Source organism: Carassius auratus, chromosome 21 (assembly GCF_003368295.1).
Source record: "Carassius auratus strain Wakin chromosome 21, ASM336829v1, whole genome shotgun sequence".
In the NCBI taxonomy this organism is placed as follows: domain Eukaryota; kingdom Metazoa; phylum Chordata; class Actinopteri; order Cypriniformes; family Cyprinidae; genus Carassius; species Carassius auratus.
In genome coordinates, this window is record NC_039263.1 from 20,994,788 (window position 1) to 21,009,159 (window position 14,372).

A 14,372-nucleotide genomic window follows, 5' to 3' on the forward strand; every position below is an offset into this window, starting at 1 on the left:
CCTATTAAATACCAAATAAACATCTTGTTTATGCACACTTTACTTCTTTCTTGTTTGTTGCTTAAAGATAAAAAATAAATTAAAAAAAATTGGAAATCGGTATCGGAATCGGCCATGAAAAATCATGATCGGTGCATCCCTAGCGATTATTTGATTTATCGACTAATGCTGCATGAACTCAACCAATCAGAATGTTTAGCACCCAAGTCCAGTCCCCGATTTCTGAAACTTGAAAGTACCACCTCGCCAGCAGGGACTTTACCCAGGAACTAGGGACTTTGGGCTGGTACTCAGTGTGTTTCCACCGCAGGAACCAGGAACTAAATAATGTGCAGGGTAAAGAAATGCCCCTCAGAAAGTCCCTGCTGGCGAGGTGGTACTTTTTCAAAGTTCCGGAACATTCGGGGGCGGGACTTGAGCGCTAGACATCCTGATTGGTTGAGTTCAACCACCATTTATTCGGCTCATTTCCAAAATATTACTGTTATTGTGTCATGAAATGTAATTTTAAAAGTATTTTAGGTGAGAATGTAGTTGTTTAAAACTCAAATCTGTGGTTTATTTATAAAGACAGCACCTATTTAAAATTGTTTGCCGTGAAGAATCACAGAAAGTGACTGAATTCAAGAACATTGTTTGAAAAGGCTGAGCCAGTTCTTCAGCGATGATTACAGAGAGTCCAGCCGAGACGAGTGGGAACCGTTCTTGCTGGAGCCATGTGCTTCACAAAACGTATTCACTTAGCACACAGTTATTTGTGAGTCCCGACGTTTTCTCTTATTGTTAACAGACTAAGGAGCCAACTTTCCCCCGAACATGTTTACATGCCTGCGTTTCTTAACAAGAACATGTAAAACAATATTAAAAAAAAAGCAAATAAGATTTTCACAAGGCTGACAAGCTAGGCAATATGTCGTTCAACATCGAATGCGATTCATCTGCAATTATGAGGGTGAATTGTCAGTGAACTGGGGCCTAGTGTAGTTCAATCTGAAAGCAGGTGATGGTGGTTTGTCTAATCATGGGACCAGCTCTACTGACGAGATGCGCATGACAATCAAATGCGATCAATTGCACAGCCCTACTGTTAATAGTGTTCATTGTCTGTTTGATTAGGTATGTCATTAATTGATTTTCCATACATTTCTGCCATTTGCACAAACCACTGATAAGCTACCACTAAATACTGTAGAATAGTGTTGTCAAAAGACCCGGTACTTCGGTACCAAGTCGGTACTAAAAATTAAAATGTGACAGTACCAGGTTTCTTCAAGTACTGGTGGTACCGAGGACCCGGTCAACCCGGTTCTTGATGCACACAGCTCTATGATTTCAGTGAAGCAGAAAACGCAGACGTAATCTCAAAATCCAGTCATGATAATGAAACTTACATTTTAATATGGACAGTCACCGAATTTGTCAAAGTTAGCATAAATTAATCAAATCTCCATATGGACCAGTGTCTGTAAATGTTAAGCAGCAGAAGTTGTTTGAAACCTGAATCCTGCATGTTCTGCGTGTCTCTGTGTGAATGAATGAAGGGTTTGTTTACTACATCGACTGAAGCGCTTGATGCTTGCAGTAATTTCAGCATCTGCCGTCTCAATGAGGACATAAATACATAAACTACATCACCAGAACTGTTCTGAGTCACTCCACAAGCATTTTACCGTTTCTTCTGAGCAAAACCAGTGTCAAAATAAAAGTAGCCCGTCAAAATAAAAGTTCATTTTTACACAAAGGCATTGTGCTAGAAATATTAATTATTTAGTAGAATGTGTGTGATACTGCTACTACCGTGGCAAAAATTAATAAAACTTTTATAAAACAAATGTTTCCCATGTTTAAACCTTAAATGTTTACATTTCATTAATTAAAAGACAAATTAAATTTGGGTGAAACTTGTTTACTGTTTTTCATAATTATATTACTTGTAGAAAAACTTTAAATATAATTGTAAATAAGTATAAAGAATGGTATTGGTTTTATTTTTAGTGATAAAAAGTTTTTTTATTTTTTTATTATTAGAATATTTTTGTGTTTTGCTTTGGTACCGAAATTGGTACCGAGACAACAGTACTGTAGAAATTACATTTTCTGTAAAGTTTAACGATTTGTATCGTAAAAAGCGCTATTCAAATAAAGTTTAATTTAATTGAATGTTTAAAGTCCAATAGAAAGTTGAATCAAAAATGCGATCCCAGCTCCATGTTTCTGCAGGCAGGTCACTCCAAGAGTTAAAAAGCAGAAGTCCCACGGCAAAACATAAAATAAACACCCTCTCAAATCACATGATAAGAGAGGGAAAAGCATATTACTGCTTACCCTAATGTAAACGAAACATTAATAATTTAGGTTTACAATATTAAATTGATTGATTAAATATAAAAAAATGGCTGAGGTAAAACTTACCATAAAAGATAAAAATTAAAGTTATTGGAAAAGATTAATTTCTGAGATTGAACTGACCACCACACAGAATATGAAGAATATAAAAGATTGTAGTAGTCAGCTGTCCACTGTAGTGCTCAAGATAATGCACAGTAGCATTCAGTCACATTATGATTACAGATAAAATCCCAGAGAACAGAAATATCATTTTAGACAACATCGCTAGCTGCCAGCCGTTCTGTGCCACTGGCAGAGCTGAAATATACAAATAAAATATAAGAGTGCATACAGCATCCTAAGCCTCACCAAACGAGAGCTGAACTTCAGGTCGTTTTCTCTCTTCTTCAGCCCTTTGTTTTCTCACCATAGTGACTGAGTGGTTGACAGCTAATATCAACCAATATCAAATCTGTATTAAAGTTCAAAACGGAAGGATACAATCTGTTAATATATAATTTGTAGTTGCGATGCTCATAATTTTCTGGTAATCTACCACTCTATTATTTATCCTGTGTTTTTTTTTTTTTTGGATGGGGGTGCACATGAAAAACAGAGTAAACCAACATTTTGAGTTAAAGGGAGCCCAAACTTTGCATTGCTCCTACAATAAAGCAAATATTGTAGAAAGGTTGAGAGATACTGCGAACTCGGTGAACCAAAGTAAATTTACTGACCCGTCTGCTAAGATTAGAGACCTTTACAACATTTACTGATCACAAACATCAGCTGATAAATTAATGATCGTAATTGTGTGCTTCCAACGACATAATATCTTAATATATTCATACGAGGACATACAATATACTTTGCAACGTTCTCCTCGTGCTACAATATGAACACTGCGTCTCGCGTGTCTAATTTATCTAATGCAAATCCATAGCAACGGTTTCGAATCAAACTCACCCTTCAACGCAGGCTCACTCCACACAGCGTAATGTCTGCTTTTACATGCACGCTCTGATTTACGTTAGTAAATGTATTATTGATTATTATTAATATCTATTGCACTCAAACAAACAAACAAACACGGAGTGTTTCCTCCATTTTGTCCGTGAGAGGGGCGTGACGCAGACGGCGGCAAGAAGCCACGCTACGCGTCACCGGAAACGAATAGCGCCACTGGTGGACTGGAGGACCAATCGCGGCTACGTCTCGCTCCATTTGTACTCAAGTGCTGCATTAAAGGGTTAGTTCACCGAATAATAAAAATTATGTCATTAATGACTCACCCTCATCATGTCGTTCCAAACCAGCGAGACCTCCGTTTATCTTCAGAACACAGTTTAGATTTAGTCCGAGAGCTCTCAGTTCCTCCATTGAAACTGTGTGTTCGGTCTACTGTCCATGTCCAGAAAGATAAGAAAAACATCATCAAAAGCCCCTTCCACACTGCCATTCTGGCAAATAAAGGGGTAAAGTGTTCCTGCAATTGTTCCCTGGTCGCTAGATTTTGCACTTTCACACTGCCAGTGATGACCCGGTATATGTGCGTGCTTTCACACACAACCCTTGTCATGGCCTAATGGTTAGAGGGTTGGACTCCCAATCGAAGGGTTGTGGGTTCTAGTCTCGGGCCGGACGGAATTGTGGGTGGGGGGAGTGCATGTACAGCTCTCTCTCCACCTCAATACCACGACTTAGGTTCCCTTGAGCAAGACATCGAACCCCCAACTGCTCCCCGGGCGCCGCAGCATAAATGGCTGCCCACTGCTCCGGGTATGTGCTCACAGTGTGTGTGTGTGTGTGTGTGTTCACTGCTCTGTGTGTGTGCATTTCGGATGGGTTAAATGCAGAGCACAAATTCTGAGTATGGGTCACCATACTTGGCTGAATGTCACTTCACTTTCACTTTTTTTTTTCCACTTTCACTTTCACTTTCCCTTGAAGATCCCGTAACGACACGTGACATCAGCGCGAGACGTGTAATGTACGAGTCGACAACGCTAGGCACGTTATACTTTCACTGAAGCAAGCAAACGATCTCGGCGTCAGCGCGGAAAGTGAAGAACTAACTGATCTCTGCTTCATTACAGTTTGCACATGTGTTTTCGTTCCTTCAAAACAGCTGGTAAAAGAGTCGCGCGATAACGCGCGTTATCACTTCGACACGGAATTAGATCTGGCTTTTGTTCACACAGTGCTCGTCCCGGGTCGAACCCCGCAATGTTACTAGGTCCCCGACCAGGGTTCAATTCGGTAATCAATCGCGGGACGTGGTTGCTTTCACACAGAAGGCGACCCGGCAATGTTCCGGAAATATTGCGGGTCCAACATGCAATGTGAAAGGGGCTAAAGTAGTCCATGTGACATCAGAGGGTCAGTTAGAATATTTTGAAGCATCGAAAATATATTTTGGTCCAAAAATAGCAAAAACTACGACTTTATTCAGAATTGTCTTCTCTTCTATGTCTGTTGTTAGAGAGTTCAAAACAAAGCAGTTTGTGATATCCAGTTCGCGAACGAAACATTTGATGTAAGCGGATCTTTTTGAACCAGTTCACCAAATCTAACCGAATTGTTTTAAAAGGTTTGCGCCTCCAATACGCATTAATCCTCAAATGACTTAAGCTGTTAACTTTTTTAATGTGGCTGACATTTATTGGATCTTAGTGCTGCGTTTGACACAATTGACCACAACAATCTTTTGCATAGACTTGAACACTTTGTTGGCATCAGTGGAAGTGCATTAGCATGGTTTAAATCGTACTTATATGACCGCCATTAGTTCGTAGCAGTAAATGAAGATGTATCATATTGATCACAAGTGCAGTATGGAGTACCTCAAGGCTCAGTACTAGGGCCGCTACTCTTCACACTTTACATGTTACCCTTGGGAGATATCATCAGGAAACATGGTGTTAGCTTTCTCTGTTATGCTGATGATACGCAGCTCTATATTTCCTCGCAGCCCGGTGAAACACACCAATTTGAAAAACTAATGGAATGCATAGTCGATATAAAAAAGAGTAATTTATTACTGCTAAATTCAGAAAAAAACAGAGGTGTTAATTATAGGACCTAAAAACACTGCATGTATTAACCTAGAACACTGTCTAAGACTTGATGGCTGCTCTGCACACTTAGTAAACAAACTACAGCTAGTCCAAAATGCAGCAGCAAGAGTTCTTACTAGAACCAGGAAGTATGACCATATTAGCCCGGTCCTGTCAACACTGCACTGGCTCCCTATCAAACATCGTATAGATTTTAAAAAATTGCTTATGACTTATAAAGCCCTGAATGGTTTAGCACCTCAGTATTTGAATGAGCTCCTTTTACATTATACTCCTCTACGTCCGCTACGTTCTCAAAACTCAATTTGATAATACCTAGAATATCAAAATCAACTGCGGGCGGCAGATCCTTTTCCTATTTGGCGCCTGAACTCTGGAATAATCTACCTAACATTGTTTGGGAGGCAGACACACTCTTGCAGTTTAAATCTAGATTAAAGACCCATCTCTTTAACCTGGCATACACATAACATACTAATATGCTTTTAATATCCAGATCCGTTAAAGGATTTTTAGGCTGCATTAATTAGGTAAACCAGAACCTGAAACACTTCACATAACACCCTATGTACTTGCTACATCATTAGAAGAATGGCATCTACGCTAATATTTGTCTGTTTCTCTCTTGTTCCGAGGTCACCGTAGCCACCAGATCCAGTCTGTGTCCAGATCAGAGGATCACTGCAGTCACCCGGATGCAGTACGTATCCAGACCAGATGGTGGATCAGCACCTAGAAAGGACCTCTACTGCCCTGAAAGACAGCGGAGACCAGGACAACTAGAGCCCAGATACAGATCCCCTGTAAAGACCTTGTCTCAGAGGACCACCAGGACAAGACCACAGGAAACAGATGATTCTTCTGCACAATCTGACTTTGCTGCAGCCTGGAATTGAACTACTGGTTTCGTCTGGTCAGAGGAGAACTGACCCCAACTGAGCCTGGTTTCTCCCAAGGTTTTTTTCTCCATTCTGTCACCGATGGAGTTTCGGTTTCTTGCCGCTGTCGCCTCTGTCTTGCTTAGTTGGGGACACTTCATCTACAGCGATATCATTGACTTGATTGCAAATAAATGCACAGACACTATTTAAACTGAACAGAGATGACATCACTGAATTCAATGATGAACTGCCTTTAACTATCATTTTGCATTATTGAGACACTGTTTTCCTAATGAATGTTGTTCAGTTGCTTTGACGCAATGTATTTTGTTGAAAGCGCTATATAAATAAAGGTGACTTGACTTGCCATCTACTGGTGGCTTTATTGTCATATTTATTTAACCATCACAGGCTTAACTATACTAACTACAAACTAAAAAAACCTATGAAAACTTTTTTCAAAGATGGTGCTAGATTATTTTAGGGGTGTGCAATAAAATGTCTTTGTTTTTGTTAAGGTGTTTTTATTTTTATTTTATTTATTTTCTATAGTGATAATTGCCATATTTTGTGGTTGTCATGTTAGTGTGTTTTTGAGATTGCACCTTGGTTGGTTTAATATTAATGTAACTGTAAGCAAACTAGGGTTTAACAAAAGGTAATTCGGCCCGCTTAAGGGGACATTTTCTCTGATCCGGCCCTCAACCTAAAATGGTTTTGACACCCCTGGTCTAAATAGTGTTGGCTATTGGACCCAAAGTTCGCCTGTGATTATTGATTACCTGCACCACAAATGAAAGCATGAATAATATTCCACCTGTTAAATCAATTATTATCAGTTTGGCACATGCGGGACTCTGATCTAGGCAATAAACACGAACAACTCTATAACTATCTCCTCAAACCCTGATAACCAGGCACCAATTAATGATGCCAAATACCCACGCTATTCAGTTCAGATATGATTTTATCTATCATACCATATATACACTGTGAATTTTGACTTTCCTTATATATTTAGGTTATTTGGTGTCCCTTTTGGAGTCTCCAAATATATATATCTATATATATATATATATATATATATATATATATATATATATATATATATATATTTATTTATTTATTTTGGAAAGACACCTAAATTTGCCTTGAAAATAAAGCTCACAGAAAATACCTTTAATCTTACAGTCAGTCACCCTTCATTCGATATGGCTGGATATAGAAAATGATGACAAAATAATGTATTAAATAAGATAAATGGCTTAGTTTCACAATGAGTGTGAATTAATCTATCTACTGACAGCCCTAAAAAATATTAACTAAATAATTAAGCTATGAAACTTTACTTTCAGCAAAAACTATTTGAAAAAACTATTTATAACTTTCTGGAACAAGGAAGTTATAAATAATAATTATAATTCTTACTGACCCCAAAGTTGAACGGTAGTGTAAAATGTAAAGCTTTTTATCCTGATAAATGCTATTGTTTTGAAATTTCAGTTCATCAAAAAATCCCCAAAATTACACAACTGTCTCCATCATTGATAATAGTCAGAAATGTTTGTTGAGCAGTAAATCATCATATTATTCTGATTTCTGAAGATCATGTGACACTGAAGACTGGAGGAATGATGCTGGGAATACAGCGGAGCATCACAGAAATAAACTGCATTTAAAATATATTTAAATAGTTATTTTATATTGTAGAAATATTTCAGAATACTAGTGAATTTGATGTATTTTGGATCATGAAGCTTTGGTGAGCAGAAGAGACTGCAAATTGCAAGTGGAAGGAGAAGAAGGTCAGTACAAAGTAGTTAGACCACTAATAGTAAAAATCAATCCTTAGGAATAATAATATTCTTAGGACGTAGAATTCTATATTTTACCCCTGGCTCAATTTTTTTATGTATTTTTTTTTATTACTTTATTTTTTATTATTTTGTTTTACTTTTGTCTGTTTATTTTACTTTCTTTTTACTGTACTTACTCTTTGTCTACTGTTTATAGTTATAATATTATTATTTTTTTAAGCTGTTATGTTTTTTCAATAATAAATAAACAACAACAACCCCTTCCGCTAGTGTCTGATTGCTCCGGTCCAGCGGGGGGCAGTGCGCGTGAGAGAGCGCGAGAGGATCGCGGAGACTGCGCCGGTTGAGTTGTTAGGAAACGTGGCCTTAAGAGAGTGTCCAGCTCAGCTCAATGAGAAGCGCACTCAGCTGACACTGTCATCGCAACTGTATTTGGGCCTCGCAGTGTTTAAAGGCGCGGGAACATGGCTGATGTGGAGCAGGACGCAGCGGTGCCGGGCGCAGCCGGTAACGGCTCAGACGCGGTGAACGGGAGCGCGGGCCGCTTCGTGTCCAGCCCCGAGGGCACAGCTCTGGCGTACGGCAGCCTGCTGCTCATGGCCCTGCTGCCCATCTTCTTCGGAGCACTGCGGTCCGTGTGCTGCTCCAAGAGCAAGGTAACCGTGCGTGAGTCCGAGTCTCTCGAGAGTCACGCTGGATGGAGAGAGCAGGCCTGTCACAGGGACATATGTTACCTAATACATCACCTGTTTAACACCGATGACTGCATCCTCTGATATGTGTTATGTATGCTTTCTGGACGCTTTGTCAATATGTTCTTACCAGTGTAACTCTCTGATTCTCTGTGTTTTGTTCCTTCTGAAGCGAGATGACAGCTGTGTGAGAAGTAGACGCAAGTTTTAAATTCTTTCTTTCTGCTGCCACGCTCAAAAGTTAGATGTTTTTGTGTTTCTTTGCAGATTAAGCATTTATTATATCACAAGACACGGTGTTATAGTGATGCTTCTGTGAGTGACCAGCTCACTTCACAACATCAGTACACGGTCTCTCCTCTCAGCCGTATTGACCCAGAATAAGACGATCTGAAAGTACGCGGTGGTCTTGTGTTGAGGGTCTAAACTGTGACACGTCAGTAATACACCCTCGACAACCCAGAGTCATGATGTGTGTGTGTGTGTGTGTGTGTGTGTGGTGAAGATCGCGAGAGAAACACACCAGGAAGAAGAAGCGTAGGGTTACCTGTTACTTTTATGATGAATCAAAAAGTGTATATTTTTAAATGTGATTATTGTTGGTACATTTTACCAATATGTATCATACTTTAAAAACAAAAATTTTAATAAAAAAAAATACGCAACGAAAATAATTTAGAAAAAAAAAGGTTTTACAGAGAGTAGAAAACAAGATTTGGTATATTAAAAAATATTTTTTTTAAGGTTGATCTGGAAAAGGGGGGTGGTCTTGTAATCAGGCTCATCTTAAAGTCGGGTCAATATGGTCAATATTACATTTCAGCAGATTCTGGCTCAAAGTTCAGGGTAGTAATATTACTCTTGGTCAGTGGTTCCCAACCTTTTTCAACTCGCGGCCCACACAAACACACTGCCTGACCCTGCTGTTGTTGGGGTAATAACAGTACTCAGAAGCTAGATCGTTAACTGTCTTTACTGAATGAACTGGCAAAGCAGCAGGAGAGAACATGTTACAGCCATTTATACATGATTGAATTTGTTGTTCTTCAGCCATCTTTGTTGCATTACATGCTAGTAAAGATATCTCAATATCATTTTAAATTCCTTTTCTTAAAGTAACATTTTAATATGGTGTTCCTCAGTTTAAAGGACTATGTGGTTCAGTCCCAGAGACATTAGGAGCCCAGTGCGACTCTGTGCCCAATTTGTTGAATTTGACCTACTTTCAGTGGATGAAAGCCGAATGCGGTCCCTTACAGCTAACACTTGTAGTCACTGAACACTTTGATAGTCTGTTCTCCTAACAGGAAGTCCGTACAAGCAGCAGTCAGTAGAGGATTAGTAGACCGTCTGCTTTATTTTGGATGGGTCGATGAGAAACTTTACAGGTATAATGTCATCTTATTCTGCTAACCCTAACCCAATCCTAACCGTCCAGGAGACATGTAGCTGCATGAAGCAGAATCTGCTAAGTTACTTCTAGTTAGTAAAATGTCTAAAGAGGACCATCAAAATGAAGTGTAAGCAAGTAATACTGAAGGTAAATGTGATCACCTTCCCATCACCCCTGTGTGCCGTCTTTAATGCATTTAGCAGACACTTTTATCCAAAGCTTTGTATTTGGCCTAAGCAAGTGTGCAAGATTCTTGTAACAATGTCAACAACCATTTAAGATGATCCTTTTGCAGTTTTACATCAGCTGAATGTTGACATGAGCTTTTTCTGGAGAGCTTCTCAGTGTGGATCGAGAAGAAGAATATCTTGAGATGAGAGCATCTCTCTTTTGGATTGAGCATCATAGACAGATATTTTTAGTATGATGTATTTGACCATAACTACAGGAAAAACAGCAAGGTTGTGAAATGGCACGGTCTAAAAGCCCTGTTTTCAGTCTTCAGTTTCACATCATCATTCAGAAATAATTCTAATATGTTGATTTGGTGTTCCAGAAACATTTGATCAATGTTGAAGACCCTTCAAAAAGACACATTAAAGAATCAAAAGTGACAGTGAAGAGATTTATATTGTTACAAAAGATTTCTATTTCAATGAAAAGCACTTTTAAATGATTAAATTTCACAATATTAATGACCCTCAGAATTGTTTTTTAAAACACCCCTTAAATGTTATAATCATCATTACAGCGTGGTTTCTTATTAATAATTTGCATGTTTCATATCCTGTGTGTGACTGTGTGTACTGGACTGTAACAGTCTCTCTCTCTCTCTCTCTCTCTCTCTCCCTCTCTCTCTCCCCCTCTCTCCTCTCTCTCTCTCTCTCTCTCTCTCCCTCTCTCTCTCTCTCAATCTCTCTCTCCCCCTCCATCTCCCCCCCCCTCTCTCTCTCTCTCTCTCTCTCTCTCTCTCTCTCTCCTCTCTCCCTCTCTCCCCCCCCTCTCTCTCTCTCCCCCTCTCTCTCCCCCCGCGCTCTCTCTCCCTCTCTCTCTCTCTCAATCTCTCTCTCCCCCTCCATCTCTCCCCCCCCTCTCTCTCTCTCTCAATCTCTCCCCCCCCCCCCTCTCTCTCTCTCCCCCTCCATCTCTCTCTCTCTCTCAGAGTGCTTCAGATATGCCCGAGACCATCACAAGCAGAGATGCTGCTCGATTCCCCATCATTGCCAGCTGCACTCTCTTTGGCCTGTATCTCTTTTTCAAGGTGACTGTGTGTGTCTTCAGTCATAGTCACAATGTTTCAAATTGTTTAATTTTTGTGTTCAGTTTGAAGGGTGTTGTTTTCTGCCGAAAGGTACAAACATACACACCAGTCCGTTTGTGAGCTTGCAGTACATGCAGTGTAATATCACTGCTTGGTCACACTTTATTTTAAAGGGTTAGTTCACCCAAATATTACAATTATGTCATTAATAACTCACCCTCATGTCGTTCCAAACCCGTGAGACCTCCGTTTATCTTCAGAACACAGTTTAAGATATTTTAGATGTAGTCCGAGAGCTCTCAGTGCCTCCATTGAAGCTGTGTGTACGGTCTACTGTCCATGTCCAGAAAGATAAGAGAAACATCATCAAAGTAGTCCATGTGACATCAGCGGGTCAGTTAGAATATTTTGAAGCATCGAAAATACATTTTGGTCCAAAAATAACAAAAACTATGACTTTATTCAGCATCGTCTTCTCTTCCGTGTCTGTGTGAGAGAGAGTTCGAAACAAAGCAGTTTGTGATATCCGGTTCGTGAACGAATCATTCGATGTAAACCGGATCTTTTTGAGCCAGTTCACCAAATCGAACTGAGTCGTTTTAAAAGGTTCACGTCTCCAGTAAGCATTAATCCACAAATGACTTAAGTTGTTAACTTGTTTAATGTGGCTGACACTCCCTCTGAGTTCAAACAAACCAATATCCCGGAGTAATTCATTTACTCAAACAGTGACTGACTGAACTGATGTGAAGAGAGAACTGAATCAAATGTGCACAAACTACTAGCTACTACTAAATATTGTAGAAACATAATTTTCTGTAAAGTTGCTTTGTAACGATTTGTTTTGTAAAAAGCGCTATACAAATAAACTTGAAGAGAGAACTGAAGATGAACACCGAGCCGAGCCAGATAATGACTCGTTCACGAGTGAAGAACCGGTCGCATCGGTGTTCGGATCACCAGTGGTTCTTTCGGACATTTCGATTCAATAAACCTGTTCAAGAAAACGGTTCACCAGTTCTTTTGCGCTTGACGTAATGGCGTCATTTGCGATGATTGCCCTTGATTCAAGTCTTCGGTTTACCCGCGCTCATAACACTAGCACAGAATCAGTTCAGTTCAGACGCTCTGTGTGTCGGTCTGCTTCACACTGAATCACACATGGGCAGTATCACCAGCTCCTCGGTTCTCGAATCAGACGCGTCTGACAGAAACGGTTCTTCACTCGTGAACGAGTCAGTCTATTGTTCGTTATCTGTCTCGGCTCGGTGTTCATCTTCAGTTCTCTCTTTACATCAGTTCAGTCAATGTACTGTTTGAGTAAATGAATTACTCCGGGATATTGGTTTGTTTGAACTCAGAGGGAGTGTCAGCCACATTAAAAAAAGTTAACAGTTTAAGTCATTTGTGGATTAATGGGTTTGGAGACGTGAACCGTTTAAAACGATTCAGTTAGATTTGGTGAACTGGTTCAAGAAGATCCAGTTACATCTAATATTCTAACTGACCCTCTGATGTCACATGGACTACTTTGATGATGTTTTTCTTCTCTTTCTGGACATGGACAGTAGACCGTACACACAGCTTCAATGGAGGGACTGAGAGCTCTCGGACTACATCTAAAATATCTTAAACTGTGTTCAGAAGATGAACCCGAGGTCTCACGGTTATTAATGACATAATTTTCCATTTTGGGTGAACTAACCCTATCCCGGTGAGAGAAACACTGTCCAATATTTTGAATTTGGAGTGCGATACCTAGTTCAGTGGCTCTCAGACCTGTCCTGGAGTCCCCCCTGCTGGGCACGTTTTGTATGTCTCCCTCAGTTATCAGCTCATTAGTGGAGACTGAAAGATGGGTGTGTCAGATATAGGGAGACATACAAAACATGCAGTGCTGGGGGTACTTCATGGAGAGGTTTGAGGAGCCCTGGCCTAGTTCAAGCACTCGGTGTCAGTCCTACATACAGCACCTTTATATCCCCCAGCCCTAGACCACTTTACTTACAAAATACACCTTTTCTGTTAATTGTAATATACATATTTTGCTCTGTTACACTGTATAAACTTTGCTTAAAAGCAATACAAAATGGTTTTGTAATGTATTTTTCTTTTACTTGTAGATTTTCTCGCAAGAGTACATTAACTTGCTGCTATCCATGTATTTCTTTGTGCTGGGAATATTAGCGCTGTCTCACACAATGAGGTATGTGTAGAGCTTCTAAAATGTTTCATGAGTTTGAGTTGTGTAATGCTTTTGATATGACATGATTTAGGTTAACTGTTTTGGTTTTGCTGTCCCAGTCCGTTTATGTGCCGAGTTTTCCCTGCTAACTGGCCAAATAAGCAGTACCAGCTGCTGTTCACCCAGGGCTCAGGAGACGGCAAAGAGGGTGAGAAGTGTTTGGACATTTACACAACTACATTTGTGTGTATGGTGTAGAAATACTCTTGAACGTCCCTGTTGTCTCCCACAGAGATCGTCAACTATGAGTTTGACACCAAGGATCTGATATGCCTGGCAATCAGCAGTGTGGTAGGGGTCTGGTACGTCCTCAAAAAGGTAGAGTAGATCGGTTGTCATTTAGATCAGCTTTCTGTAGAACCGTGTCCGCATTTGCTCTATGTGTGTGTGTGTATTTTATTTATTTAAATTGTATTAATATTGCTGATTCTTTACATAGGCCAATAGCATATTGTACGTAATTTAAATGTTTAAATCCTATAAATGGCAGTAGTTTCAAGTGAATCTCCAACCCTTTAAATACATTTACTATATTTGGTCACACAGATCTTTCTTCAGTATATCTTATTTCTGTGTGTGTGTGTGTGTGTCTATATATATATATATATATATATATATATATATATTAGTGGTGGGCCGTTATTGCCGTTAATGTGCTGCGTTAACGCGAGACTCTTA

General features: G+C 39.6%; 2 protein-coding genes across 6 annotated transcripts in view; one reads left to right on the forward strand and one right to left on the reverse strand.

The window, feature by feature from the left end:
* Positions 1-3,482, reverse strand: part of LOC113038894 (death-inducer obliterator 1) — a 28,906-nt gene extending 25,424 nt beyond the window's left edge. For 3 of the 5 annotated variants that reach the window (XM_026196684.1, XM_026196680.1, XM_026196682.1), the window contains exon 1: positions 3,295-3,482. The gene's annotated coding sequence lies outside the window, so the exon portion shown is untranslated. Of the gene's footprint in view, positions 1-2,697; positions 2,801-3,294 lie in introns of all 5 variants that reach the window. The other 2 variants (XM_026196681.1, XM_026196683.1) reach the window with 2 other exon arrangements.
* A 4,925-nt stretch (positions 3,483-8,407) lies between these two features.
* The window catches only part of LOC113038896 (minor histocompatibility antigen H13-like), a 29,275-nt gene continuing 23,310 nt past the window's right edge, over positions 8,408-14,372 (forward strand). Inside the window, exons 1-5 of the mRNA XM_026196686.1 lie at positions 8,408-8,759; positions 11,351-11,449; positions 13,573-13,655; positions 13,754-13,842; positions 13,927-14,012. Coding sequence (XP_026052471.1) covers positions 8,568-8,759; positions 11,351-11,449; positions 13,573-13,655; positions 13,754-13,842; positions 13,927-14,012 — 549 coding nt within the window. The 5' untranslated portion in view covers positions 8,408-8,567. The remainder of the gene's footprint in view (positions 8,760-11,350; positions 11,450-13,572; positions 13,656-13,753; positions 13,843-13,926; positions 14,013-14,372) is intronic.